Genomic DNA, 27,375 nt, shown 5'->3' with positions numbered 1-27,375 from the left:
ACAACCCCAGTAATCTACTATTCATTCTACCTAGTCCTGTAAAACTGCTTTTACTAAGGTCATTAAGGATTCTCTAATTGAAAACTTCATCTGTATACCAGCAAGAGTATATAATGCCAGGACCTTAAACTCAAAAGGCACGAAACTGAAATCATCCTAAACCTACTCTTTCTCCCTGGTTCATTTTCTCTGTTCTTGGTATTGACATGCTCCTAGCCACCCAGGCTCAAATGCTCAGAGTCACCTTAAACTTCTCCTCATCTGTCACTGTCAATGGGAAGCCATGGATTATCAAATCTACCTCTACGATGCTTCTCAAAAGTGTTCCCCTTTCCCCATTCGCATTGACACTGCCCTCATTACCTCTTGCATGGACTATTAGCCAGGATGTTGCCCATTCAAATCCATGTTACACTCTGTTGCCAGAATAATCTTCCTAAAGCACCACACCTTTCTGAGTCTAGAATATTCTATGCCCATTTGTCAGAAACCACCCACATTATGTCCTCCAGGAAACCTTCACTAATCCCACCAGCAGACTTATTTTCTCCCCATGATGGACCCCTGCAATGGGGAACACCTCTGTAGCACTTTTCATACTTTGCCTTATATAAGTGTTATTTTATGAACATCTCTTGTAAAACCCTTCATGTCTCTTAAGGCAGACAGCATCAATTAATTTTTATCCTCAAAAGTTTTTCAGAGTGCCCAGTCTAGAACTTTTTCACATAGTGGGCATTCTAAAAGTACCTGCTAAAATAAATTAAACCTACTTCCTCATCCTCCTGTGACTCATTCAAGGGTCCATTTCGTGTCTCTTGGAAAAGTATTTTTTTCATTTTTCGGTACTGTAGGTTATCTAGCTCACGAACAGCATCTTTTGTCCGCTGTATGAGGTCAATGAGGACACGTATTGGCCGGTCTCGTCGAACAAAGTCATGCTGATTGAGGGAGGAGAAAAAAATAAATTGATAATGAAGAAACATCCTTAGGTGCAAGGTACAGATATCAAAGGAAATAGAGAATCATAAAATAGTTCTATGGATATTACAGAAATAACAAAATATGATTTTCATGTCATGTGCCCTTTCGTATCTTGTAAATCTCATAAAGAGATAGCTATGCTTTTTTTTCTTCTTCCTTAAGCCCCGTTTTGCGGATATGAGAATTCTTTTTAAAAATTGTACACATTGCGAGGCATGGTGGCTCATGCCTGTGATCCCTGAGCTTTGGGAGGCCGAGGCGGGTGGATCACGAGGTCAGGAGTTCAAGACCGGCCTGACCAAGATAGTGAAACCCTATCTCTACTAAAAATACAAAAAATTAGCCAGGTGTGGTGGCACGTGCCTGTAGTCCCAGCTACTCCGGAGGCTGAGGCAGAGAACTGCTTAAACCTGGAGGGGCGGAGCTTCCAGTGAGCCCACATCCCGCCACTGCACTCCAGCCTGGGTGACAGAGCAAGACTTGGTCTCCAAAAAAAAAAAAAAAAAATTGTTTATATTTAAAGTATATGGCAAGATGTTTTGATACACATACAAATAGTGAAATGATTTTTACAGTTAAGCAAATTAACATATCTGTGATCTCATACAGTTACTTTTTGGTGGCGAAAGTACCGAAAATCTTTAGTCTTAGCAAATTTCTCAGATATAATACAGTATTATCAACTATGGTCCTCATGCTGTACACTGGATCTCTACACTTATTTATCCCACGTAACTAAAACTTTGTACCGTTTGACTTTTATCTTTCCATTCCCCATCTCTTTCAACCACCTTTAATTTTGTGTTTTATTCTTTTGTTTAGTTTCCTCATATAAGTGAGACTGTACACTATTTTTTTGTGTGTCTGGTTGATCTCACTTAGAATAATGTCTTCTGGGTTTACATGTATTGCTGCAAATGGCAGGACCACTTTCTTTTTAAAGACTATATATGTAATAAATATTATAAATAAATAAATATGTAATAAATATAATATTATTCAGTCATATATATGATTGAGTCTTAAATATCTATATCACATGCACCATAATTTCTTCTATCCTTTCATCCACTGATGAACACATAGGCTGTTTCCTTATTTTGGATATAGTGAAAAATGCTGTGATGAACATGGGGGCACAGATATATTTATGAGGTGCTGACTTCATTTTCTTCAGGTGTATAACCAGCAGCGAGATTACTGGAATGAATAACATTCTGATTTTTGGGTTTCGGAGGAACCTCCATACTGTTTTCCTTAATGGCAACCCCAATCTACATTCCCACCAACAGCATATTAAGGATTCCCTTTTCTCTACACCCTTGCCACTTGTTATCGCTTATCTTTTTTGATAATAGCCTTTCTAACAGGTGTGAGGTGACAGCTCATTGTGGTTTTCATTTCCATGTCCCTAATGATTAGTGAATGTTGAGTATCTTTTCATACGAGAATTCTTGAGGTTTACTTTATCATATAAGTAATAAAAAAATCACCAGAACTTTAAAAAGTAGTAGGTAGGCTTGTAACTTTTAAATCTGAAACTATATAATAAGCCAAAGCAATGCAGAGTATAGTCTATTCTTTTTTTTCTTTTGAGATGGAGCCTCACTCTGTTGCCCAGGCTGGAGTGCGGTGGTGCGATCTTTGCTCACTGCAACCTCCACCTCCTGGGTTCAAACAATTCTCCTGACTTAGTCTCCCGAGTAGCTGGGATTACAGGCATGCACCACCACGCCTGGCTAATTTTTGTATGTTTAGTAGAGACGGGGTTTCACCGTGGTCTCGATCTCCTGACCTTGTGATCCGACCGCCTCAGCCTCCCAAAGTACTGGGATTACAGGCGTGAGCCACCGCGCCCAGCCTATCTGTTTAAATTTTTTTTTTTGAAATGGAGTCTCGCTCTGTCGCCCAGGCTGGAGTGCAGTGGCGCGATCTCGGCTCACCGCAAGCTCCAAGTCCTGGGTTCAAGCGATTCTCCTGCCTCAGCCTCCCGAGTAGCTGGGATTACAGATGCGCGCTACCACACCCAGCTAATTTTGTATTTTTAGTAGAGACAGGGTTTCACCATGTTGGCCAGGCTGGTCTTGAACTCCTGATCTCCAGCAATCCACCTGCCTCAGCCTCCCAAAGTGCTAGATTATAGGCGTGAGCCACCACGCCAGGCCTACTTCTCCACTGTTATTCTCTGTCTAACCTGCTATGGGCTGAGAAACTAGGAAACCAGATTATGTAACAATCATTAATAATATTGAAAGTGAGGGACGTTTGTATCAAGAATAATTTATGTACTTTAGAGCAGTTGTTTTCACTCCTCAGAGACCCTTTTTCTTATTGGGGAAATGAAGTTGCCAGAATTTTGACCTCTGGATAAATTGAACAGCTGGCATATTTTCAAGCATACGCTATATGACCACAGAAATAGAAAATAAAATATTCACAAGTCTGTTTTTCAAGGGCTAATGCATATGGGGGTGAGGATTGAGGCAAGTTATAATAAGAATAGACCAAGGTGCGGTGCGGTGGCTCACGCCTGTAATCCCATCACTTTGGGAGGCTGAGGCGGGTGGATCACTTGAGCTCAGGAGTTTAAGACCAGCCTGGGCAACATAGTGAAACCTCGTTTCACTCCTCCAGTGCTTACAATTATAAAGAGCGAATAGGGTTTTAGTAAACTTTTAAAGATATGACTTAACGTCACAGAATTTTCTAATGGGAATGCCTCTTAGAAAATTTTCTGTTTCAAGGCTGGGCATGGTGGCTCATGCCTGTGATCTCAGCACTTTGGGAGGCCAAGGCAGGCAGATCACCTGAGGCTAAGAGTTCAAGAGCTGCCTGGCCAACATGGCGAAACCCCATCTCTACTAAAAACACCAAAATTAGGGACTGGGCATGGTGGCTCACAATTGTAATTCCAGCACTTGGGGAAGCTGAGGCAGGGGGATCACATGAGGTCAGGAGTTCAAGACCAGCCTGGCCAACATGGTGAAACTCCATCTCTACTAAAAATACAAAAATTACCAGGGCGTGTTGGCACGTCCCTGTAGTCCCAGCTACTCAGGAGGCTGAGGCAGGAGAATTGCTTGAACTTGGGAGGCGGAGGCTGAAGTGAGCCTAGATCATGCCACTGCACTCCAGCCTAGGTGATAGAGACTCTGTTTCAAAATAAATAAATAAATAATAAATAAAAATAAAAAATACCAAAATTATCCAGGTGTGGTGGTGCCCGCCTATAGTCCCAGGTACTCGGGAGGCTGAGTCATGAGAATCAATTGAGCCTGGGTGACACAGAAAGACTCTGTCTCAAAAAAAAAAAAGAGAAAAGAAAATTTTTCTTTTTCAAGTGAGGAAATTTGGGCCCTGAGAAGTTAGGTGATTTCCACAGCTAATTAGTGGAAGAGCTACAGTTGCAACTCAGGCTTTAAAACTTTTTTTCTGCAGGGGGTGTGGGTGGTGGTGGTGATTTTCTGGTGTCCTGCTACCATAATTATCTTTCTAAAATACAGGTATGATCATTCATTGCAACAGATACCACATGCCACTAATCCCCCATTCCAACCTCTTTTTTTTTAATCTGAGACAAAGTCTCACTCTATCACCCAGGCTAGAGGGCAGTGGCGCAATCTCAGTTCACTGCAACCTCCGCCTCCCAGGTTCAAGCGATTCTTGTGCCTCAGCCTCCCCAGTAGCTGGGATTACAGGCGTGCGCCACTACGCCTGGCTACTTTTTGTATTTTTAGTAGAGATGGGGTTTCACTGTGTTGGCCAGGCTGGTCTCAAACTCCTGACCTTAGGTGATCCGCCCACCTCGGTCTCCCAAAGCGCTGGTATTCCAGGCATGAGCCACAGCTTTCAGCCCAAATCTCTCTCTCTCTCTCTTTTTTTTTTTTGCCTTACTTTAAACATGAGAAAGTAAAGGAACTGAACCCAAGCCTCCTTTGTGGTTACAGATTACAAAGTGACTATGTTCTGGCCAGTGAGAGGTAGGCAGATGTTCTTGAGGAAGGTTTTATTTTCTAGAATAAAAAGGCAAGACACATAAGGAGAAGGTGTTTTACTCTTTGTTCTCTCTCCTTCTTCCTGCCTGGAATTAAAACTTGAGTCCTGGCAATGTAGCAGCCATTTTATAACAAAGACAATAAAAGGTACATGCTAAGCATGGTGAAGTAGAAAGAAAGAGCTTGGGTCGATGATGACATTGTTGAGCTGCTTACAGCTTTGGACTGCTTACTCCACTTCCTTTTCCAACGTCCTGGACTTCCTATTACATGAGATAAACTCTTACCTGTTTAAGCCTTTTACAAACAGATACACTCTACATCTTAATATCTCACTGTCCCTTAGATAAAGTGTAGCCTTTTATAACCAGGTTCCTGCTTGTATTTTTAGGTTTAAATCTAGCCATTGCTACTCCTCCTTCCTATACAATAGTACATTCCAGGTAGTTCTAAACCCGTGCATACCTTTCACACCTCTAGGCCTTTGCCTTCACATCTCTATGTTCTCTCTGCCTGCAATCTCATCTCCTCAATTTTTTTTTTTAATTTTTATTTTTTGAGACAGAGTCTTGCTCTGTCGCCAGGCTGGAGTGCAGTGGCATGATCTCAGCTCACCGCAACCTCCACCTCCTGGATTCAAGCGATTCCCCCGCCTCAGCCTCCCAAGTAGCTGGGATTACAGGCATGCGCCACCATGCCCAGCTAATTTTTCATATTTTAGTAGAGACGAGGTTTCACCATGTTGGCCAAGATGGTCTCAATCTCCTGACCTTGTGATCTGCCCCCCTTGGCCTCCAAAAGTGCTGGGATTACAGACGTGAGCCACTGCACCCGGCCTCCTCATTGTTTTTAAAAGCCCACTGTTCTCCAAACCCCTACAACTGGAATGTCCTCAGACTCTTTTAAAAGGACGATTTTATTGTTCTCAAAAATATGTTTACTTTCCACATTAAAATAACACAGAAAAATGCAAAAAAAAAAAAAAAAAGTAAATCAGCCGGGCGTGGTAGCTCACGCCTGTAATCCCAGCACTTTGGGAGGCCGAGGAGGGCGGATCACCTGAGGTCAGGAGTTCGAGACCAGCCTGAATTAACATGGAGAAACCCTGTCTCTACTAAAAATACAAAATTAGCCAGGCAGGGTGGCACATGCCTGTAATCCCAGCTACTAGGGAGGGTGAGGCAGGAGAATCGCTTGAACCTGGGAGGCGGAGGTTGCAGTGAGCTAAGACTGTGCCATTGCACTCCAGCCTGGGCAACAAGACCAAAACTCCGTCTCCAAAAAAAAAAAAAAAAAAAAAAAAAAAAATCACCTGAAATTCTACCATCTCAAAATAAATACATAAATATTAAGTTACAGAATATCATTTTAGACATGTCCCTCTCTTTCTCTCAGAACAACGAATAACTATAAATCGCTTTACATGGGAATCTTATTATACAAGCTAATTTTAAGTATAATCGATTAAATTAAGGTATACTTGTATTTAACAGAATTAGAAGAGACTGAATTAAAACAATTGCGTAGGCTGGGCATGGTGGCTCATGCCTGTAATCCCAGCACTGTGGAAGGCTGAGGCGGGTGGATTACTTGAGGTCAGGAGTTTGAGACCAGCCCAGACAACAGGGTGAAACCCTCTGTCCACTAAAAATAGAAAAACTAGCCAGACATGGTGGCATGTGCCTGTAATCCCAGCTGCTCAGGAGGCTGAGGCAGGAGAATCGCTTGAACCTGAGAGGCGGACATTGCAGTGAGCCGAGATCTCACCACTGCACTCCAGCCTGCGCAATGGCATGAGACTCTGTCACACACACTCACACACACACATACACACACACACAAATTAAAAAATGAAACAACTGCTTAACTTTAGTTGTAATTTCTTCACTAAAAGAGTTATCTGTTCCTAAAAGATCTTTTAAAGTTAAAAAAAAGTATTAAAGGCTTTATGAGATTGAAGTTACTTTAGTTCTTTTGTCCTATATATTTTAAGAAATATTACTGTCCATCTACTCCTAAAGATAAGGAAATTAGTATACATATGTTTTTCCTGCCTTAGATTTTTCTAATTACATTATTTTTACATTGCAAATGTTTATAACATTTACATCTGTCCTTCAACCATTTCAATAATTTTACCTCAGTTGTTTATTTAAATGGATTAAGTGTGAAAGTGATGTTTTAATGTCAGGGCAAAAATGTGTGGAAAAGATGGATTATTGAAAAATATTTGGGAGTAAGTAGATAGCTTAACTGGGGGGGGAAAAGGTAGATTTTTACCTTACTCCTCGTAACAAATTTTTGCATAACTCTCCTCACCTCTTCTCCACAAAACATCAGCGTAAAGAATGTCAAAAGAGAAATAGGAAAAAAAAAAAAAAAAAAAAACAAGATCTACTATAAATTAAAAAGGAAATACAAATGGCTTTTCAACATATGAGAGAGATGATCGACATCTCCCATAATGAGAAATACCAATTAAAACTATAGTGAGAAAAGTTTTCACTGATCTGACAAAGTTCAAAAAGTATCAGTCTTCATACTTTCACAGTGGGACTATAACTTGGTGCAAATGCTTTGAAGGACAAATGGGCAATATCTATGTAAATTTAAAATCTACATTGATGAGCAATTCCACTTCTAGGAATTTATTTATTTTTATTTTTATTTGTTTTTTTTTTTTTGAGATGGAGTCTTGCTCTATTGCCTAGGCTGGAGTGCAGTGGCACGATCTTGGCTCACTGCAAACTCTGCCTCCTAGGTTCAAGTGATTCTCCTGCCTTGGCTTCCCGAGTAGCTGGGATTACTGATGCATGCCACCATGCCCAGCTAATTTTTGTATTTTTAGTAGAGACAGGGTTTCACCATGTTTGCCAGGTTGGTCTTGAACTGCTGACCTCGTGGTCTGCCCACCTTGGCCCCCCAAAGTGTGCTGGGATTACAGGCATGAGCCACCGTGCCCGGCTGAAATTTATTCTTTTTTTATTTTTTTGAGACGGAGTCTCCCTGTGTCGCCCAGGCTGGAGTGCAGTGGCGCCATCTCGGCTCACTGCAAGCTCTGACTCCAGGGTTCCCGCCATTCTCCCGCCTCAGCCTCCGAGTAGCTGGGACTACAGGCGCCCGCCACCGCGCCCGGCTAGTTTTTTGTATTTTTAGTAGAGACGGGGTTTCACCGTGTTAGCCAGGAGGGTCTCGATCTCCTGACCTCGTGATCCATCTGCCTTGGCCTCCCAAAGTGCTGGGATTACAGGCTTGAGCCACCGCGCCCGGCCCTGAAATTTATTCTTAAGATATTCTTACACAGGTACAAAATGCCATATACATGAGGACATTAATTGCAGCACAGTTTGTAATATCAAAAGATTGGAAACATCCTAAATGGGTTGGTTAAACAAATTATGGTCCATCTGAGAATATTATGGAGCCATTAAAAAGAATGAGGTAGCTTTGCATGTAGTAATACAAAACAATATCCTAAGCATACTGTAAAGTAAAAAGAAAAATCAGGGTGGAACGGTTTTAATGGTTTGCTGTCATTTGTGCAAAAAATAAAAACAATATTTACTTTTATATGCATAAAATATCTCTAGAAGGAGAGGTACAAAATAGGTGCAGTGGTTGCTAGTGAGGGGGCCTGAAATGGGAGGGAGATTTCTTTTTCCTGTTCTACCTTCTCTTGTTATTTTTCGAGACAGAGTCTCGCTGTTGCCCAGGCTGGAGTGCAGGGGCACGATCCTGGCTCACTGCAACCTCCCAGGTTCAAGCGATTCTCCTGCCTCAGCCACCTGATTAGCTGGGACTACAGGTGTGAACCACCATGCCTGGCTAATACTTGTATTTTTAGTAGAAATGGGGTTTCTGCATGTTGGCCAGGCTGGTCTTGAACTTCTGGCCTCAGGTGATCTGCCCACTTCAGCCTCCTAAAGTGCTGGGATTATAGGTGTGAGCCATTGCACCCGGCTCTTCTTCTTCTTTTTTTTTTTTTTGAGACAGGGTTTCATTCCTGTCACCCAGGCTGAAGTGCAATGGCAGGATCTTAGCTCACGGCAACCTCTGCCTCCCAGGCTCAAGTCATTCTCCTGCTTGAGCCTTCCAAGCAGCTGGGACTACAGGCGCATGCCACTGCACCTGGCTAATTTTTGCAGAGACGGGGTTTCGTCATGTCCAGGCTGGTCTTGAATACCTAGGTTCAAGTGATCTGCCTGCCTCAGCCTCCCAAAGTGCTGGGATTACAGGTGTGAGGCACTGTGCCCAGCTCCATGTTCTACCTTCTACTATATTTTTCCTTTTGGAAATTTGTATGACCTATTCAAAATGAAGAACATACAGCTTCTTTAGCCATGCAAAATAAATAAATAAATAAGTATTTGGGAAGGGGCCTCTTTAAATTCAATATTTACCGCCAGCCCTTTAACCAGTTCTGTAGTCCCTCATTCATTCTTCCTCCCTGCCTTCCTCCCTCTTTTTCTTCTTTTTGCTTCATCTCTATATTGGCTAGATTCTGTTATTGATGAGTTTTTAAAAGGAAAGCACTGGAAGGTTGCATTGCCTAAATTTGTGGGGTTTGAAGATGTCAGCTGCCTTTATAATTTAAGAACACCTTGGCTGGCTCACAATTCTTGGCTTTTATTTTACTTCCCTTAGAACTCTGCAAACATTTTTCTATTGTTTTCTGGCTTTGACTGTTCCTGAAGAGGTAGGTCTGGAGCCAGCTGGTTTATCCACCCCAAAATAAACTTTTTCAGTCTGTTTGTATGAATCTTTATTCTTGGAGTTCAGGGACTTCACCAGGACATGATTTATTGGTCAACGAAGATCAGTTTCATGGTCCCCACTCTTCAGGGATCTGCTTAAATGTCACCTGCTTGAATGGCCTTCTCCTTACCTAAAACAGCAGCACCTGTCAATCTTGATGCTTGTCTAATTTATTTTTCTACACAACACTTACCATCAACTGGCACTATAACATATATTTATTTCTTTTCTTTTTTCTTTTTATTTTTTTTGAGACTTAGTGTCGCCCTGTTGCCCAGGCTGGAGTGCAGTGGCGCAATCTGCTCACTGTAACCTCTGTCTTCCGGTTTCAAGCAATTCTCCTGCCTCAGCCTCCCATGTAGCTGGGATTATAGGCACCTGCCACCACACCCAGCTAATTTTTGTATTTTTAGTAGAGATGTGTTTCACCATGTTGGCCAGGCTGGTCTCGAACTGGTGACCTCGTGATCCTCCCACCTTGGCCTCCCAAAGCGCTGGGATTACGGGTGTGAGCCACCATGCCCAGCCTACTGATTTCTTACTCCTTCTTGTAAGTTTCTTTTTTGTTTTTTTGAGACGGAGTCTTGCTCTGTTGCCCAGGCTGCAGTGCAGTGGCACAATCTCAGCTCACTGCAAGCTCCGCCTCCTGGGTTCACGCCATTCTCCTGCCTCAGTCTCCCAAATAGCTGGGACTACAGGTGCCTGCCAACACGCCCGGCTAATTTTTTGTATTTTTAGTAGAGATGGGGTTTCACCGTGTTAGCCAGGATGGTCTCGATCTCCTGACCTCGTGATCCGCCCGCCTCAGCCTCCCAAAGTGCTGAGATTACAGACATGAGCCACCACGCCTGGCCCTTTCTTGTAAGTTGCATAAGGGTAGGCACTATGTTTTTATTGTGTACTACTGTATTCTCTGTGCTTAGAATAGTACTTGACACCCAGCAGACAATCAGTACATATTTGATGAATAGTTGGCTCATTTGATTTGGCCCATCAAATCAAGATGGAATCAAATCAAAGAAAGATCAAAACATTTATTTCCAGAAAAGTTTTCTTCAAGGATATCTTTAAATATCTTCTGTTCCATGTGTTTTGTTTTCTTTTTCAGGAATAATAGGTTGGCATATATTAGATCTCCTGTGTCTTCCAAATGTATTGTTTTCTTTATACTCATCTTTATAACTTTTATTATTTGCACTTAATTCTATTTTATTTCCTTAAGCCTATTCACCACTGAAAACATCCTAAATGGGTTGGTTTACTACATGTTCATTGCTTATAACATGATTTTTTAAATTGTTATGTTTTTTCTCTTCCATTTTTTTCTTTACCTCTACCCATTTGCTTTTTATATCCTTTTGCTGTCTGTAATCCTTAACTTTAACACAGCCCAAATTTATTCACTTTTTTCTTTCTTTCTTTCTTTTAAAAGAAATGGTATTTTCACTCTATTGCCCAGGTTGGAGTGCAGTGGCAAAATCATAACTCATTATAACCTCAAAATCCTCCTGGGCTCACGTGATCCTCCTGCCTCAGCCTCCTGAGATGCTGGGGTTATAGGTATGAGTCACCAAACCCAGCTCCACATTTTTTTCCCTTTTATGGTAGTAATTTTTATGTCTTGGTTTTTTGTTTGTTTGTTTTTAAGATCTTCGTGTATTTCAAGGTAATAAAGATATTATTGTGTGTTTCTGGTGTTTCGTTCTGGTTGCTATTTTCCCCTAAAGAAACATGGAAATGTTGCTACGTAGTTCATGTTTAAAACATGTAAGGGCTCCACAACAAAGGAGAACAAGATCAAGCCCTTTGTCCTGTTGCTTCTCTTACCATACTCCTATGGCCTACCGCTCACAAGAAGAAAAAACTTACTTGTCACCTAGCCAAGGTGTTCTTCAATTATAAAGGCAGACATTTTAAAGCTTTACAAATTGAGACAATACGACTCTTCTGAGTTTTTCTTAAAAACGAACAAACAAAATTGCTACACAATAAAAGTCAGCCATTCTAGAGATGGAAGAAACAGAAAGGGTTGAAAAACATACATGCAAAAAAAGGATTAAAGAAATCTGGACTATTGTGTGCCAAATAAAACATTTCTACTGTAAAAGATTTCCACATACTACACTGATATTGATGCAACACACTGCCTATGTATAAAGTCCACAGTAAAATATTACATGACAAGAGATGCTTGGTGACAGTTAAATCAAATAAATGTGGTTAACGTGATACTCTTATCACTAACATGTCATAATACTATGTAAATGTCTACTCTATATAGTTATCATATACCTTCACTGCCTGAGGATTTGGCAACAACGTAACTGAAAATCCCAGAGCTGGTGTTTGAACTACTGGCCAGCTCTGTCCTGAGACCACGGGATTAATATTTATGCAGATGTTAGGCCCAGGAACATCGCAATGATGACTAGAGCAAGGAGGAGAAATATTATTTGTTATAAGGCAAAAAAGGAACAGGGAGGGAAGGGAAAAAAATGGAAAAGATAGGGGGAAAAACTATCCACAGGGAATACATAGCACATACGTTGCAATAATCTTGTTATTTCTATGCCTAGCTACTTATCTCTGGATAAATGACAAGACAGCACGTTCTAAACCACTTTGTCATGATGAGCTGCCACAGCAATGATTTATTATATTCCACTATAACACGACTTTAAATCCCCCTCCTCAAATATAAATTTGAAAAATTACCCTTAATAGTTCCGCTGATGTCGGCCTTTCCTGAGGTATTTTCTGCAAGCAGTAATCAACAAATCTCCTAAAGGAGTCTGTCCTGTGTGTGCAAATACACAAAAGAAAATAAACTCAGGGTCTGCAGAGCACACTGATTACTTAAAACAATGTTCATTCAAGAGAAAATTTTGCATTTAAGGAGATTTTAAAAAATAAACACTTTGGAATATCAGGAGAACTGGAGCATTTTCAAGTTACGATATCTAAAATTAATTCTTTTGGATAATGAGTAAGGACAAGTTTCAAGTCAGTCAACATACAAACACATCTTAACATACAAGGAAGGTCAACTCATAATATATACCAGAAAACAAAAATACTACATTTATACAAAATAGTTTTATGCACATTTTTCTCTCCAAAGACAACAATTCTTATAGTCTCAACTCTATATTCTTTTTTTTTTTTTTTGAGACAGAGTCTCGCTCTGTCGCCCAGGCTGGAGTGCAGTGGCCGGATCTCAGCTCACTGCAAGCTCCGCCCCCCGGGTTCCCGCCATTCTCCTGCCTCAGCCTCCCAAGTAGCTGGGACTACAGGCGCCCGCCATCTCGCCCGGCTAATTTTTTGTATTTTTTTAGTAGAGACGGGGTTTCACCGTGTTAGCCAGGATGGTCTCGATCTCCTGACCTCGTGATCCGCCCGTCTCGGCCTCCCAAAGTGCTGGGATTACAGGCTTGAGCCACCGCGCCCGGCCTCAACTCTATATTCTTAATTACCAATTGTTAATTCCTCTATTACCCACAATCTATAACAAAGTAGTACAATTTGGAGCATGAGCGATGCAGAACCTAGGAGTAGGCTGCCTGAATAAAAACACTTCCTATCTTAAAAGTTCCATTTTATCCACTCTTCTTTAATATTGCCCCTTTTAAAATAACTCTTGTGGCCCAAATAGTTATACAAATATCATACTTTTCAGCAAGGCACAATGTATCTGAATAGATAATGCATGTTCTGTCTCAACACATTTAAGTGTACATGTAGTTTAAAAAAACAAAAGACAACTGGAGAAATAATGACATCATAGAGGGCCCCTTATCTCTGCTGAGAAGTGGTATCAGCTGAGATGATCAATACAAGACCATCACGGCCTAGGACAGTAGACTTGTTAGGAGGGTAGCAGGGCATCTTCCCTGCAGGATTTCGGTTACTAGTCACACTAAGAACACAGTGCAAGCCATGATGAAGGCAAAAATAAGTAAATCTATGCATGTGTTCATGTGTAGACAGTTGATGCTTGTGAGGCATCAGTGTCACCTATAACAACATACAGTGAAGGAAAGAAATGCTTTCTAGGTCAGATATTTAAAATGTAAGGTAATAAAAATGCCAAATACATATGATGATTTTCTTAGAGATTTAAAATGATAGCAGAATCTTACCATTCATTAGACTGTAACGTTGGGGAGTCATTCTGAGCAATGTGATATAAGGCACTCATTGCATTCATGTTGAAAAGGGGGGGCTTCCGTTCCGCTGGAAGAGGAAAGAAACACGATAAAGTAGTTCTTGAAGGAAATCAGGCAGACAGAGAAATAAGAAATGATAAGCAAAGCTTTGCTGCTAAATCAATAGCTCATTACTGTCATCATGCCACATAATCCACTTATTTTAATCTCTAAGGTTGGCCCAAGATAGCCATTCAGAAGCTGCTGGACATTAAATGTACATTGGCAAAGCTCCTAACAGAACCCATTTCAAAAGAGTGAAAGAAAAGTTTCTTTCTTTTTTTTTTCACATATCTTGAAAAAATTGGCTTTTGCATATTTTCCCACAATAGGTGTGAAGATTTTTGTATGTGCGTTTTAGCTCAAAAATATGTATTCTCTCCTTGAAGTCTGGGTATTTGGTAAAAAAGAAAAAGAAAAAATTCATATTCACTTAAAAAATTCAGAAAGTAAAGTAACATTGAATAAGGAAAAAAGATTACTATAAAATGCAATATATATATATATATATTTTTTGAGATGGAGTCTCGCTCTGTTGCCCAGGCTGGAGTGCAGTGGCCAGATCTCAGCTCACTGCAAGCTCCGCCTCCTGGGTTTACACCATTCTCCTGCCTCAGCCTCCCAAGTAGTTGCGACTATAGGCGCCCGCCACCATGCCCGGCTAGTTTTTTTATTTTTTTAGTAGAGACGGGGTTTCACCATGTTAGCCAGGATGGTCTTGATCTCCTGACCTCGTGATCCGCCCGTCTCGGCCTCCCAAAGTGCTGGGATTATAGGCTTGAGCCATTGCGCACGGCCTAATTTTTGTATTTTTAGTAGAGATGGGGTTTCACCATATTGGCCAGGCTGGTCTCGAATTCCTGACCTCGTGATCCACCTGCCTTGGCCCCCCAAAGTGCTGGGATTACAGGTATAAGCCACTGTGCCCAGCCCCAAAATGAAACATCTTAAACATCACTAACAGAGTGGCTGGGCGCGGTGGCTCACGCTTGTAATCCCAGCACTTTGGGAGGCCGAGGCAGGAAGATCACAAGGTCAGGAGATTGAGACCATCCTGGCTAACACAGTGAAACCCCGTCTCTACAAAAAATAAATAAATAAAAATTTAAAAAAATTAGCTGGGCGTGGTGGCAGGTGCCTGTAGTCCCAGCTACTCAGGAGGCTGAGGTAGGAGAATGAAGTGAACCCGGGAGGTGGAGCTTGCAGTGAGCCAAGATCACACCACTGCATTCCAGCCTGGGCGACAGAGTGAGACTCCATCTCAAATAAATAAATAAATAAATAAATAAATAAATAAATAAATAAATAAATAAAATTACTAACAGAGCAGGGGAGATAAGCCAATTCTATTCAGTAAATACTGTTTGACTTCTCATTCAGGCCAAATAATTGCTAAGAGTGACAGTAGAGAGAGAAATGGGAAGGAGGAAGAAGAGTATAAATTATAAATAAAGTCTGGTCCATCCCACTCTAAAGAGAAACTCAGTGAGTCAGGCATTGATTTTTTAATTATTTACTTTTTGAGATGAGGACTTGCTCTGTTGCCCAGGCTGGAGTGCAGTGGCACAATCATGGCTCACTATAGGATTGACCTTCCAGGCTCATGAGATCCTCAACCTCTTGAGTAGCTGAGACTACAGGTGTGTGCCACCACGCTGGACTAATTTAAACAATTTTTTTTTTTTTTTTTTTTGTATAGCAGTTGGGCGCATTGAATCACATCTGTAATCCCAATACTTTGGGAGGCCGAGGCAGGCGGATGACCTGAGGCCAGGAGTTCGAGACCAGCCTGGGCAATATAGTGAAACTTGTCTCTACTAGAAATACAAAATTAACCAGGCATGTTGGCACAAGCCTGTAATCCCAGCTACTTGGGAGACTGATACAGAGGAATTGCTTAAACCCAGGAGGTGGAGGTTGCAGTGGGCTGAGATCGTACCCCTGCACTCCAGCCTGGGCAACAGAGTGAGACCCCGTCTTAAACCAGACTGGTATTGAACTCCTGGGCTCAAGCTATCCTCCTGCCTCAGCCTTCCACAGTGCTGGGATTACAGGCATGATGCACTGCATCTGGCCAGGTATTTCTTGGTAGAGGATTTATTCCTCCGCAGCCCACCATGATCTCTTTATTGGAACTCCTCCAACTCTCCCTTGGCATACTGGTCATTTGGCATGTGTTCACCTATTACATCTACATCATCATACAAATCTTTTCTCTCAAAAGAAATCATATGCTCTAAGAGCACAAGATCTTATAACCTGAATATTCTTTTTCTTTTACTTATTCCCCCAGAATTTGTAATAAAATGCGATTCACACATTAGGGGTTCCATTTGTGGATCAAAGGAAAGAAACAAGTCTCTAGTTCTGAGTACAGTTAATTTTATGCTATTTATTAGTTGTTATGGAATAGAAGATAAATCACTACCAGGCCAGGCGTGGAGGCTCACACCTGTAATCCCAGCACTTTGGGAGGCCGAGGCGGGTGGATCACGAGGTCAGGAGATTGAGACCATCCTGGCTAACATAGTGAAACCCTGTCTCTACTAAAAATAAAAAAAAAAAAAAAAAAAAAAAAAAAAAAAATTAGCTGGGCATGGTGGCCGGCCCCTGTAGTCCCAGCTACTTGGGAGGCTGAGGCAAGAGAATGGCGTGAACCTGCGAGGCGGAACTTGCAGCAAGCCGAGATCGTGCCACTGCACTCTAGTCTGGGCAACACAGTGAGACTCCATCTCAAGAAACAGAAGAAGAAACAGAAGAAGAAAGAAGAAAGAAGAAGAAAGAAGAAGAAGAAGAAGGAGAAGGAGAAGAAGAGGAGGAGGAGGAGGTGGAGGAGGAGGAAGAAAGAAGAAAGAAGAATCACTATCTCTTACTACTGTGCTTACCCTAATGGATTTTTTATCTAGTCCCACTTTCTAATTCATAATCTGATCTCTAGTTTCATCAGAGCACCTTAGTTTTTAGGTAAAGGCTCTTCTATTAACCACTTCTAAAATGACAAATTGGGCTTATTCTGTGCAGTTCAAAAAACAGAACAAGGCTAAGAAGTGAAGTTACAGAAAAGACATTTTCACTCACAGAAGGAAAAATTTGTGCACAGCCAGAGTAGTTAAAAAACAAAACAAGAAATCAGAATGGACAAGGTTGAAAAGTAGTAAACTTTGAGTCATTTGTAGCACTTAAACAGATGACAGCTATACCTATTCATTTGTTATGTTTTGGAGGGGCATCTTATAGTCTTGACTAAGTGATTTCTGCATCTCTGAAATATAGTAGTCTAGGCCAGGCAAGGTGGTTTATGCCTATAATCCCAGAACTTTGGGAGACCAAGTCGGTGGATCACCTGAGGTCAGGAGTTCGAGACCAGCCTGGCCCACAGGGTGAAACCTTGTCTCTACTAAAAATACAAAAGCCAGGAGTGGTGGCGTGCGCCTGTAATCCCAGCTACTTGGGAGGCTGAGGCAGGAGAATTGCTTGAACCCGGAAGGCGGAGATTGCAGTGAGCTGAGATCACGCCACTGCACTCCAGCCTGGGTGATGGAGTGAGGCTCTGTTTCAAAAATAAATTTAAAAAATTGAAATATAGTAGTCTATATATATATATCTAGACAGTTACTTTATTGTGTATATATATGTATTTTATGTATATATATATTGTGTGTGTGTGTGTATATATATGTGTATATGTGTGTGTGTGTGTGTGTGTGTGTATATTTGAGACGGAGTCTCACTCTGTCACCAGGCTGGAGTGCAGCATGCCTCAGCCTCCCGAATAGCTGGGACTACATGCGCATGCCACCATGCCCAGCTAATTTTTTGTATTTTTAGTAGAGACAGGGTTTCACCATATTAGCCAGGATGGTCTCGATCTCCTGACCTCGTGATCTGCCCGCCTCAGCCTCCCAAGTATTTTTTATTGACCTCTCAATAGGATACTTTATACTTATCAAACAGATACTGGTATTACAGTGATATGAACTGTTAACAAGTGGAAATTTGGAAGTTGCTGTGTGGACAAATGGATTTCTGTTTCAAATGCAAAAGATAAAAAAAAAATCTGGTTTGGGTTTATTTTTCAGGGGGCAGATTTTAGGAAGTTTGTAGAGCTTGGATTTCTGGCAACTTCAAGTATAGTCATCCCTAGGTATCTGTGGGGGACTGGTTCCCATTCTCCCCTGCATATACCAAAATCCATGGATCTCAACTTTCTTATATAAAATGGCATAGTATTTGCATGTAACCTGCACACATACTTCTGTCCGTATACTTTAAATCATCTCTAGATTACTTATGATATCTAGTATAACGTAAATTCTATGTAAATAGTTGTTATACCACATTGTTTAGAAAATAATGAGAAGAAAAAAAGTCTACGCATGTTCAGACTTGTATAGTTTTCTTGTCATTCTTTCCTAAACAACTTCCTATATAGACTCAACTCTCCTTTTTTTTTTTTCCTGTATATTTCTGATCTGTGGTTGATTGAATTTATGGATGTGGAACCACAGATTGGGAGGACCAACCATACTTAAAACCACATGGCAGCCTGGCCAACATGGTGAAACCCCGTCTCTACTAAAAATACAAAATTAGCCAGACATGGTGGCTTGTGCCGGTAGTCCCAGCTACTCGGGAGGCTGAGGCAGGAGAATCACTTGAACCTGGGAGGTGAAGGTTGCAGTGAGCCAAGATCACGCCACTGCACTCCAGACTGGGTGACAGAGTGAGACCTTATCTCATAAATAAATAAAACCATGTGGAACTAGGAACTCATCATGTAACCATTAATGGCTTCCCATCATTCTTAGGACAAAGTCCGAATCCTTAAACATTTGTGACAAGAAAACGTTCAGTCTCTTGGACTTCATTATCATGGGTCTGGCTACCTCCGGAGCCCAATTCTGAGAAGTACCCAATTTTTCCCTCTCTCATGCTTTACGAGTGCTTCACTCAAAGAACCAAGCTTGGTGTTTTTCACAAACGCTGTTTTCTTGATCTGGACACCCCTTTCCCTTTTGCTCCCTAAACTTTATCTGGGTAAATCTTTTTGTGTATGTGTGTATGTGTCAGGGTCTTGCTCTGTTGCCCAGGCTGGAGCGCAGTGGCGCAATCAGCTCACTAACCTCAAACTCCTGGGATCAAGAGATTCTCCTCCCTCAGCCTCCCAAAGTGCTGGTATTACAGGCTAATTATCGACAATCCTTTCAGGTTTCATCTCGAATATAATTTCATTTCTACATGAATTTAATAAGTATGTATTCAGGATTTATTATATGTTTATAATCACTTCCTCAGGGAAGCCTTCCCTGACCTCTCAGACTAGGTCTCCTATTAGATTTTGTCATTGCAAATTATATTTTTTCCTTTCTTCCACATATCACAGCCCTAATTATTTGTGTAATTTTTTTGAGACAGACTCTTACTCTGTCACCCAGGCTGGAGGGAGTGCATCTGGGCTTACTGCAGCCTTGACCTCCTGGGCTCACGTGATGCTCCCACTTCTGCCTCCTGAGTAGCTGGGATTATAGGCATGGGTCATCAAGTCCAGCTAATTTTTTTGCCTTTTTTTTTTTTTTTATAGAGATGTGGTTTTGCCATGTTGCCTAGGCTGGTCTCAAACTCCTGGGCTGAAGCGATCTGCCCGCTCCAACCTCCCAAAGTGCTGGGATTATAGGCGTGAGCCACCATGCCTGGCCTATTTGCATAATTATTTTCTTCCTTCCTTTCTTTCTTCCTACCTCCATCCCTCCCTCCTTCCTTCCTTCCTTTCCTCCTTCTCTCTCTCTCATTCAAGCCATCCTTCTACCTCACCCTCCCTAGTAGCTGAGACTACAGGCACATGTCACCAAGCTTGGTTAATTTTTTAAAGGTTTTTGTAGAGATGAGGTCTCATTATATTGCCCAAGCTTGTCTCAAACTCCCGGGCTCAGGCGATCCTCCCACCTCCTAAAGTGCTGGGATTAGAGGCATGAGCCATTGTGCTTAGCCTAATTCTTTATTTAATGTGTGTCTTCTTTGCTAAACTTCATGAGGGCAGGAGCAACATCTATTATGTTCATCTCCGCATTCTCAGTGCTGAGAACAGTATCTGGTACACAGCAGGTGGCCCCAAATACTTTTAAATAAATAAATGAAGGTGAGGCAAATTAAAGCACACAATAAACTCTGTCAACAAAGAATCTTTGTTCAGCAAGTCATTACAAAAATGACTGAGAAGACACTGAGTCTCGGGGCTCATGAAAGATACTATGTGATGGCTTCATTCACTATTAGAAGGACTGGAACCCTCCCACTTACTGGCAAAAGGTTAAAAAAAAAAAAAATCCCAGCTTCTCAGAACATTGAGTTGCATAGGAGAAACAGTGAAACGGCAGGGAAAGGAGACTGAAGCAAGAGAAAACCAAATTTGAAAAGAAAAGGACGAAAGAACAAAAACAAAAACAAAAAAACAACTCAGTTCAATAAAAGGCAGTAGCTTGGATTTGAAGCAGGAATGAGAAAGCCTATAAGTAGCAAGCGTTCTGCCCAGGAACAAGCAGAAAAGATGGCTGACCATGTGATGGTAGAAGAAATAATTCTAATAGAGAAGCACATGACTAAAGGTACTCTTACCATAGAACAGCTCCATAGTCTGGGGAGCATTCTCTGAGTATTAGCTTCAAGTGATCTCATCTATGTTCAAGTCTTTGCTAGATGTAACAAATAAATCCTCTGAGCAGTGGTGACAAGGCTCACTGCTGAGCCAGAACACTACAGAGTAAGGGCTGGCAAACTATGGCCCACGGGCCAAATTCAGCTATCAGCTCCTGCTTTTGTAAGTTTATTGGAACACAGCCATGCCTGTTCAGTAATGTTTGTCTATGACTGCTTTCATGCTCCAATGGCAAAGTTGAGTAGTTATGATAGACATTGAATATTCTCCAAAGCCTAAAATGCTTATTATATGTTCCCTCACAGAAAGTTTTTCAATACTTATTGTAGAATATAGTTTTCTTCTTCTTCTTCTTTTTTTTTTTTTGAGACAGAGTCTCACTCTGTCGCCAAGACTAGAGTGAAGAGGCATGATCTGGGCTCACTGCAACCTCTGACTCCCAGGTTCAAGAGATTCTCCTGCCTCAGCCTCCTGAGTAGCAGGGATTACAGGTACATGCCACCATGCCTGACTAATTTTTGCATTTTTAGTAGAGAAGGGGTTTCACCATGTTGGCCAGGCGGCTGGTCTCAAACTCCTCACCTCAGGTGAACCACCTGCCTCGGCCTCCCAAAGTGCTGGCATTACAGGCGTGAGCCACTGTGCCTGGTCAAATACAGTAGTTTGAATAAAGCTTCTTCTACATACACAGCAGAATAGGTATTGGGAGTGCTTCTGAAGTCACCTTGTGATATGAAATACATATACTATATATATATATATATATATTTTTTTTTTTTTTTTTTTGAGACGGAGTCTGGCTCTCTCACCCCGGCTGGAGTGCAGTGGTGTGATCTCAGCTCACTGCAAGCTCCGCCTCCCAGGTTCACGCCATTCTCCTGCCTCAGCCTCTCAAGTAGCTGGGACTACAGGTACAAGCCACCACACCTGGCTAATTTTTTTGTATTTTTAGTAGAGACCGGGTTTCACCATGTTAGCCAGGATGGTCTCGATCTCCTGACCTCATGATCTGCCCGCCTCTGCCTCCTAAAGTGCTGGGATTACAGGCGTGAGCCACTGCGCCCAGTGGAATAAATATATTTTAAATGAAAGGAAAAAGGTAGAAGCATAAAAATGCTGAGCTAGCTACATTAAAAGAAAAAACAGTAGTTTCCCTTATAACTTAGAGACAATGATCAAGTTTTTGTGTATGATCAATCTGTTATGTAAGATCAAGGTTCAGGAAGGTCAGTTCAATCAAGTTTGTGGATACTGTTCTGCTTGGTAAAGATTAAACTAAATTAGAGTGCCTACATATGTTTATTGCAGCCCAATTTACAATCAGAAAGATATGGAATGAACCTAAGTGTCCACTGACCAATGAGTAAATAAAGAAAATGTGGTGGCCAGGCGTGGTGGCTCACGCCTATAATCCCAGCACTTTGAGAGGCCAAGGCGGGAGGATCATGAGATCAAGAGATCGAGATCATCCTTGCCAACAGGGTGAAACTCCGTCTCTACTAAAAATAAAAAAATTAGCTGGGTGTGGTGGCACGTGCCTGTAGTCCCAGCTACTCGGGAGGCTGAGGCAGGAGAAGTGCTTAAACTCGGGAGGCGGTGGTTGCACTGAACTGAGATCACGCCACTGTACCCCAGCCTGGTGACAGAGCGAGACTCCCTCTCGGGGAAAAAAAAAAAAAAAAAAAAACGAACTAAAGGAAGGAAGGAAGGAAGGAAAGAAGGAAGGAAGGAAGGAAGGAAGGAAGGAAGGAAGGAAGGAAGGAAGGAAGGAAGGAAGGAAGGAAGGAAGGAAAGAAGGAAGGAAGGAAGGAAGGAAAGAAATGTGGTATATATACACCATGGAGTACTACTCAGACAGAAAAAGTAATGAAATAATGCCTTTCGCAGTAACTTGAATGGAGCTGGAGGCAATTATTCTGAGAAGTAACTCAGGATTGGAAAACCAAACATAATTTATGTTCTCACTTATAAGTGGGTGCTAAGCTATGAATACGCAAAGGCATACAGTGTAATAAAATGGACTTTGGAGACTCAGAAGAGTAAGGGTAGGAGCAGGTGTGGGATAAAAAACTACATATTGGGTACAATGTACAATACTCAGGTGACAAGTACACTAAAATCTCAGAATTCATCACTATATAATTCATCCATGTAAACAAAAAACACTTGTACTACAAAAGCTATTGAAATAAAAAAATTTAAAAAACAAAATAAAATAAATCAGTGTCTAATGGGCTTAATTTTACTAAGAAAAATCAAAGAGTACACCTATCTTTAGACAAACACTACCTGAAAAAGCATAAGGGTTCTTTTCTTTTTCTTTATTTTTTTTTGAGACGGAGTCTCGCTCTGTCGCCCAGGCTGGAGTGCAGTGGCATTTCGGCTCACTGCAAGCTCCGCCTCCCGGGTTCACGCCATTCTCCTGCCTCAGCTTCCCGAGTAGCTGGGACTACAGGCGCCCGCCACCCTACCCGGCTAGTTTTTTGTATTTTTAGCAGAGATGGGGTTTCACCGTGTTAGCCAGGATGGCCTCGATCTCCTGACCTCGTGATTCGCCTACCTCGGCCTCCTAAAGTGCTGAGATTACAGGCGTGAGCCAAAATGCCTGGCCTTTTTTTTTTTTTCCTTTGAGATAGAGTCTCACTTTGTCTCCCAGGCTGGAGTGCAGTGGTATAATCTTGGCTCACCGCAACCTCCACCTCCTGGGTTCAAGCAATTCCCATGCCTCAGCCCCCCAAGTAGCTGGGACTACAGGTGTGTGCCACCACACCTGACTAATTTTTGCATTTTTAATAGAGACAGGGTTTTGCCATGTTGGCCAGTCTGCTCTAGAACTCCTGACCTCAAGCGATCTGGCCACTTTGGCCTCCTATAGTCCTGGAATTATAGGCATGAGCTGCCGCGCCCAGCCCATAAGGTTTCTTATGAACAAATATGGTTGACAACCATAGTAACTAATGATAACAAAATAATCGCTACCATTTACTGAATTCCTACTGTATGCCAGGCACTCACTGCCTTAGGCATGTTATATATGTTATTCATAGTTCTCAAAATAGTAGCTTGGCAAGATAGGTATGATTTTTCCAATTTCCCAACTGAAGAAACTGAGGCTCAGCTAGGCTAAATAATGAAACCAAATCACATAGTGTTTACACTGAAATTTCAACCCAATCCTATCAGACTCCAAGGCCTGTGTTCTTTTTACTAGGTCATGGTACCTCTTCAATAACTCTGTACATTTAAGGTAGATAGCACTAGTATTTCAAAATGAAAAAGCTTTAGAAGACTATATATAACCCCTTCTCCCCAACGGCGATCACAATATTCATTTATTAATAGATAAACTATAAGGGGCTAATGTATAAGAAGAAAATTCCAGGCAGAGAACCTATAACATTTATATTTGTGTTTTGTTTTTTCCTGAAGAACTTATTTCTGGACACAGTTCATTCCCTGACAGTGCCGACAGACTATTTGCCACTTTCTACCATGACCTTTGCTGGTGAATTAAATGCCTGTAATTTAAACAGAAGAGAACCAAGATTAACTTCTCCTGAATATAATCCTGAAAAATAAACTATCTGGTGACTGGACAACTTCAGCCTCCAAGAGTTTTAACTAGTTCTGTCAACAGGAGATCAATTTACCCAAAGATAATTTCTTTCTTTTTTTTTTTTTTAATTATACTTTAAGTTCTAGGGTACATGTGCACAATGTGCAAGTTTGTTACATATGTATACATGTGCCATGTTGGTGTGCTGCACCCATTAACTCATCATTTACATTAGGTATATCTCCTAATGTTGTCCCTCCCTGTTCCCTGCACCCCACGACAGGCCCCGATGTGTGGTGTTCCCACCCTGTGTCCAAGTGTTCTCATTGTTCAATTCCCACCTATGAGTGAGAACATGCAGTGTTTGGTTTTCTGTCCTTGAGATAGTTTGCTCAGAATGATGGTTTCCAGCTTCATCCATGTCCCTACAAAGGACATTAACTCATCCTTTTTTATGGCTGCACAGTAGTCCATGGTGTATATGTGCAACACTTTCTTAATTCAGTCTATCATTGGTGGACATTTGGGTTGGTTCCAAGTCTTTGCTATTGTGAATAGTGCCACAATAAACATACATGTGCATGTGTCTTCATAGCAGCATGATTTATAATCCTTTACCCAAAGATAATTTCTTAAACAGGATTAACCACTTAGGAGCTGTAGAGTTTGATCTTTAGGAAAGAGGGACAGTGTCAGTAACATTATCATCCTGCTTTTTGATGCCATCCCAGCAATTCAACTTCTAGATTAGGGTGTTTTTAAAAATATATATACTATTGTAGAAGAGATAGACACCATAACAAAAGGGGATAATGGGCTATTATGTAAGAGATAGATACCAGAACAGAAGGGGACAGGACTATCCACAACTTTCCATGTAATTTCGATATTAAAAGTACAGCTTGGGCTGGGCGAGGTGGCTCATGCCTGTAATCCCATCACTTTGGGAGGCTGAGGTGGGTGGATCGCCTAAGGTCAGAAGGTTGAGACCAGCCTGGGCAACATGGTGAAATTCTGTCTCTACTAAAAATATAAAAATTAGCCGGGTGTGGTGGTGGGTGCCTGTAATCCCAGCTACTCGGGAGGCTGAGGCAGGAGAATCACTTGAGTCTGGGAGGTGGAGGTTGCAGTGAGCTTAGATGGCGCCATTGCACTCTAGCCTGGGTGACAAGTGGGAGACTCCATCTCAAAAAAAAAAAAAAAAAAGTACAACTTAAAAATATACTATTTGTATTAACGTTTAGAATTTCATTATGCCCCAAATATAAAGAAAATAGCAAAATCATTGCTTACGGAATATCTGAAACAGTTTAACCTTCATCTTGCATGTTAAAAAAAAAAAAAAACAACCCTTCTTTTACATGTCCATTAGCAAAATTAATACTAGGGAGATGAAAATGTATGGTAAAGCTGTCAAAGAGGTACTTGTATGACTTATAACATTACAGATATAATAATTTTCAAGAAATTGCAGATAAATTAAATGTTCTTGGTAATAATTTTATTTTGTGAATATTTACTAAGCATCTACTATCACATTTCTTTGAGTTCGAGATGTCACTGACTGTAAGGTGTACTACTATTTAATATTCACCACTATTTCATAATATGTATTAACAGAAAAAATGCTGCCAACTATAAGATTTACTATTTTTTTGTTGTTGTAAGAACATTTAACATCATTTACTCTCTCGGCAATTTCAACTTTCAATGCATTTTACCATGTTGCCTCCTAGTGTTAAAGAGATGTTAAAATGGGCTGGGCACGATGGCTCATGCCTATAATCCCAGCACTTTGGGAGGCCGAGGTGGGTGGATCATTTGAGATCAGGAGTTCAAGACCAGCGTGGCCAATAAGGTGAAACTCCATCTCTACTAAAAATACAAAAATTAGGCCAGGCATGGTGGCTCATGCCTGTAATCCCAGCACTTTGGGAGGCTGAGGCAGACGGATCACGAGGTCAGGAGATCGAGACCATCCTCACTAACACGGTGAAACCCCATCTCTACTAAAAATACAAAAAAATTAGCCGGGCATGGTGGCAGGTACCTGTAGTCCCAGCTACTTGGGAGGCTAAGGCAGGAGAATAGCATGAACCCAGGAGACAGAGCTTGCAGTGAGCTGAGATCACGCCACTGCATTCCAGCCTGGGTGACAGAGTGAGACTCCATCTCAAAAAAAAAAAAAAAAAAAAAAAATTAGCTGGGTGTGGTGGCAGGCACCTGTAGTACCAGCTATTTGGGAGGCTGAGGCAGAAGAATCGCTTGAACTCAGGAACCAGAGGTTGCAGTGAGCCAAGATTGTGCCACTGCACTCCAGCCTGGTGACAGAGCAAGACTCCGTCTAAAAAAAAAAAAGAAAAAAAAAATTTACAGACTTGAGATAATTTGACCAAAGTCAGACAACTACAAAATGGCAAAACAAGAACTGAAGTTTATCTGACTGCAGAGTCTATGCTCTTTAGCACAGTTTGATACTACCACTTTGATCAATTTGCAGAAATAGCTGTCATAGAGGATTAGACAATTTGGGAGAAGGCTACTTTGTCCTTTAATTCAGTAAATCATTTTACAAAATGCAATCAAAGTTAGGCTGATATAGAGAACATGTAGTTATACATATTTCAATTCATTTTTATAAGAAGGTAAAATCAGAAAGCACATATAAGGGGCTGTCTTAAGAGAAGTACTAAGGTATCTCATGGGGTCTGTACCTGTGTCCAGTGTCAATTGCTGTTGACATTTTAGTCATTTACACCTACATGGTACAAAACCTGATGTGCTGATGATCTTGAATCATCTTAAAAGGGTATATGTAGCTTGTTCCATTGAAGAAGATTGGAAAGGGAAGAATCCATGTCAAATTTCAGAAAGATTTTGGTAAGAAAAATCTGGTTAAAACCACGGGTAGGCACTAACTGTAAAGTTCAACGCAGGTGGCACATTCTTTTAAAGGGTCATAATGGAGGTGTTGCTACGATGGTCTCAGTGTTATAAGTAAAATTTTGGTTTATTTACTTATTTATTTATTTATTTATTTATTTATTTATTTATTTTTTGAGATGGAGTCTCGCTCTGTCGCCCAGGCTGGAGTGCAGTGGCCGGATCTCAGCTCACTGCAACATCCGCCTCCTAGGTTTACGCCATTCTCCTGCCTCAGCCTCCCGAGTAGCTGGGACTACAGGCGCCCGCCACCTCACCTGGCTAGTTTTTTGTATTTTTTAGTAG

The 27,375-nt window shown here is 41.4% G+C and overlaps 1 protein-coding gene across 7 annotated transcripts in view; it reads right to left on the bottom strand.

The window, feature by feature from the left end:
• The window catches only part of TAOK3 (TAO kinase 3), a 235,342-nt gene that overhangs the window by 56,067 nt on the left and 151,900 nt on the right, over window positions 1-27,375 (bottom strand). For all 7 annotated transcript variants that reach the window (XM_010368266.1, XM_030939977.1, XM_030939973.1 and 4 more), the window contains 3 exons: window positions 13,874-13,967; window positions 12,450-12,531; window positions 774-941 (listed from right to left, as the gene is read on the bottom strand). In XM_010368266.1, the coding sequence (XP_010366568.1) occupies window positions 774-941; window positions 12,450-12,531; window positions 13,874-13,967 (344 nt within the window). The remainder of the gene's footprint in view (window positions 1-773; window positions 942-12,449; window positions 12,532-13,873; window positions 13,968-27,375) is intronic.

This window comes from Rhinopithecus roxellana, chromosome 10, assembly GCF_007565055.1.
Source record: "Rhinopithecus roxellana isolate Shanxi Qingling chromosome 10, ASM756505v1, whole genome shotgun sequence".
NCBI classification, from domain to species: Eukaryota; Metazoa; Chordata; class Mammalia; order Primates; family Cercopithecidae; genus Rhinopithecus; species Rhinopithecus roxellana.
The sequence above is the reverse complement of the archived record's forward strand: the minus strand, read 5'-3'. Positions and strand labels throughout refer to the sequence as shown.